We start from the raw sequence: 3,085 nt of genomic DNA, 5'->3' as shown, positions 1-3,085 counted from the left end.
GGCTTGCAGAAAGGCAGCAGGTAACCGCTTACACTGGAAGGCGGCGCCGTCTTGGCTGTATTATTAAGCACTTACCAGGTGCCAGGAACTGTGTAAAGCCCCGTAACACCAGATGAGGCAGGCGGGTGTTAATGGAAATCCAACTTAGCAGATAAGAAAATTGAAGCTCAGGGAGGTGAAGTAACTTGCTCAAGTAACTGTCTTAGCTCAGGCTGTCATACAGAATACCACAGACTGGGTGGCTTAAACAACAGATGTTTACTTCTCACAGTTCTGGAGGCTGGAAGTCCCAGATCAAGGTTCAGCAGGGCTGAACCGTGAGAGCTCTCTTCCTGGCTTGCACACGGCCACCTTCCTGCCTCGGTCCTTACACAGCCTTTCCTCTGAGTACACGCAGGGGAAGAGAAAGAGAGCTCTCTGTTGTCTCTTCTTGTAAGGACACGAATCCTATCAGATCAGGGCTCACCCTTATGGTTTCATTGAATCTAAATTACTTCCCGAGGACCCCATCTCCAAATACAGAGACACTGAAGGTTAGGGCTTCAACATAGGAATTGGGGGGGCACACAGTTCAGTCTATAGCAGTCATACAGGCAGAAAGTGATTTGAAGGTGGGATTGATATCAGGCCATCTCACTCTGCCTGCTCTCCTAACCGCTATTATGCTATATTTGGCCCAGAGATCTGAGCTGGGGGTAGAGACTGCTGGGTGCAGTGAAGCTTCTGTCTTTTTATCTCTCAGCTGGTAGATACAGCCCCTCTCCCTCTAAGTCACTACCTTCTCTCCTGGATACGAGGGTGGATGGGAAGATCCTCCTTTGATCAAATTTTCTGAGTCCTGAGTGGTAAGTAAGTAGCAGGCCGGGGAATGGCGCCCCAAAGACCATCCTACACCCAGGCAAGAGGGATAAGGCTGAGCCCTGAGGACTGGTTCCTTCACAGCTATCTTTGAAACTGGTCCAGTGCTGGACCCTCCATCGATATTGCTGGTTGAACAAAACATGCGAGCCCAATTCCCTGGGCTCCCGGGATGAGGTTGTAGTCGGTTGTCACTCATGTGTGGAAGTATGAGAACTTAATCCACACTGGCAAGCCACCCACTGGAGCAGCTATAGTTGTGCTTGTCAGTTACTCATTATTAAAGACTTTGCAGGAAAAACAGCCATTTCGACTCCTGTACAGGCTTCCACCGAGCCAAACAACAAACTAGTCATCCACCTGGAATGTCTCCTCTCTATAAATTACAATATCTGTGTGTTGTTTTTTTCTTTAAAAAAAATTCTCTTCCCCACTCTCTCATGCTTTACTTGTGTTATGCAAGTAGATTTCTAAAGGTTGAGGGGCTTCCTAATTTTTAAAAAAAACTCAGAAGAGCAGCAAACCACAGGATATCATTCAGAAAATGAAAATGTGTCATTTTACCTCTCCACAGTGTCAAAGGCAGGGAGTCACAGGGAACCACTTGGCTCTTGTTAGCGGAAGTGGAGAGTCACATTTTCACAGCTGTAATGCAGGGGCTGTCACTGGTGCTGGGCGTGTTTTCAGTTGGCAGGGCACTTCACTCATTTTCTGTCACTTCACCCTAGAGTCACTACCCCCACTTCTTTCTCAGGGGAGCTAACACACGGAGCTTCTAGAGCTCAGTTCATCGTCACCATGGTCACAAAACTGCTAGCTGACTGCTGACTCCCCTCCACCCAGAAGCCAGAAGCCTCCCCCATGCTAGTTCTAATCAGAAAAAAAAAGGTATGTTTTTCCAGTGAAATTCAACCTTGAGCGTTTTGGAAAAGGGAGGAGCCCATTTCTATGAGTCATGTCTCTTCCCAGGGGCAGGGCTAGCCGGAATAAAAGGCTGTGGCCCGAGCTGCACTGGGGCCACTGGACTTCCGGCATCCTGCCCATTTCAACCTTGCTCATCATCTCCGTGCTTGACTTTTGCAGGTGTGAAAGCTGTGGAGCCGTTTTCCACTCTGAATGCAAAGAAAAGTCTGTCCCCTGCCCAAGGTGTGTCCGTCGAGAGCTGCAGATGAAGCAGAAGTCTTTCTGGCGGAGGCTGAACATGGACGAGAGCCTGGAGGAGGCTTGCAACATGTTTGAGCTGTCCTACCAGAACACCTGACTCAGCGGGAGCCCAAGGCCGGGCAGTGACCTCTCAACCATCCATCAGTCCCAATGGCTTCCTAACTAGCCAGTTAGAACCCTCTGAAAGAAGAGTACGTCTCACCCTCAGCTAGATGTAGATATATATTTATACATGTACACACACATACCTATACGTCCTGTACGTATGTTCTGTATAAGTCGTTGTCCTAAAGGTCCGTGGAGCTTTGTGGCTCAAAAAATTACCAATAGCTGAATTATACTTAGCCATGAATTTCAGCTGCTTGCTCCCAAGCAAAACGTGTTTTACACACAAGGCTTTATAGTTCAGACATTTTTTTTCGGCCCTCAAGGGCCGTTTATTACACAGGACACAGGAGAAAGCATTTCCTGCAGAGCAACAGTGCTTCGAGTTATTTTTGTGTTATTTATTTTTAGCCTTCACAAAGGATGAGGTAACTGAGGCAAGCACCCATCATCATATTTCATAAGAAAATCTTCAAAACACAGCAATGACTCCTGGATCCTTCCAGGACCCTGTGTCCTTCCAGGACCCTGTGTCCCTGGCTCTCACCTCGGTATCTTCGCAGAGGCAGAGATCACCTCAGCTGAGCTGAATGGCTTGGAAATCAGGAGTGCGAGCTCCCTCTGACAGAAAGCATGTGTCCCTAATTTATTAGAGGAGCTGGTGCTGGTTCTGAAGTTAATCTCAGAAAGGGTTTTGCTTGAGAAAAGACCTCAGTAACCTACATGTTGTTGGTCTGTTTGCTGGTACGAATCCCGACGCCCGCCCAGTGATGTGACGCTCCATGGTATTTGCCAGGCTGGAAACATGGCTCTCTTAAGACCAGTCTTCCAGGAGTTTCATGAGTGACAGTTACGGTTTTTTAATGGTGCTGGCCTGAGGAAATTGCCTAGGATTGTTGTTAAATACATCAGTTTATAGACCAGGAGGTCGGACGTAGAGTACGGACGTTCCAGGAGA

At 47.9% G+C, this 3,085-nt stretch overlaps 1 protein-coding gene across 1 annotated transcript in view; it reads left to right on the top strand.

The window, feature by feature from the left end:
* PLEKHM3 (pleckstrin homology domain containing M3) overlaps positions 1-2,119 on the top strand; it is a 180,712-nt gene extending 178,593 nt beyond the window's left edge. The window contains exon 8 of the mRNA XM_065880856.1: positions 1,942-2,119. Within this exon, the coding sequence (XP_065736928.1) occupies positions 1,942-2,119 (178 nt within the window). The remainder of the gene's footprint in view (positions 1-1,941) is intronic.
* The last annotated feature ends 966 nt before the right edge of the window (positions 2,120-3,085 follow it).

Source organism: Phocoena phocoena, chromosome 7, assembly GCF_963924675.1.
Source record: "Phocoena phocoena chromosome 7, mPhoPho1.1, whole genome shotgun sequence".
Taxonomy (NCBI): domain Eukaryota; kingdom Metazoa; phylum Chordata; class Mammalia; order Artiodactyla; family Phocoenidae; genus Phocoena; species Phocoena phocoena.
Note: the sequence above shows the minus strand (reverse complement) of the source record. Positions and strands in the feature narration are given on the sequence as shown.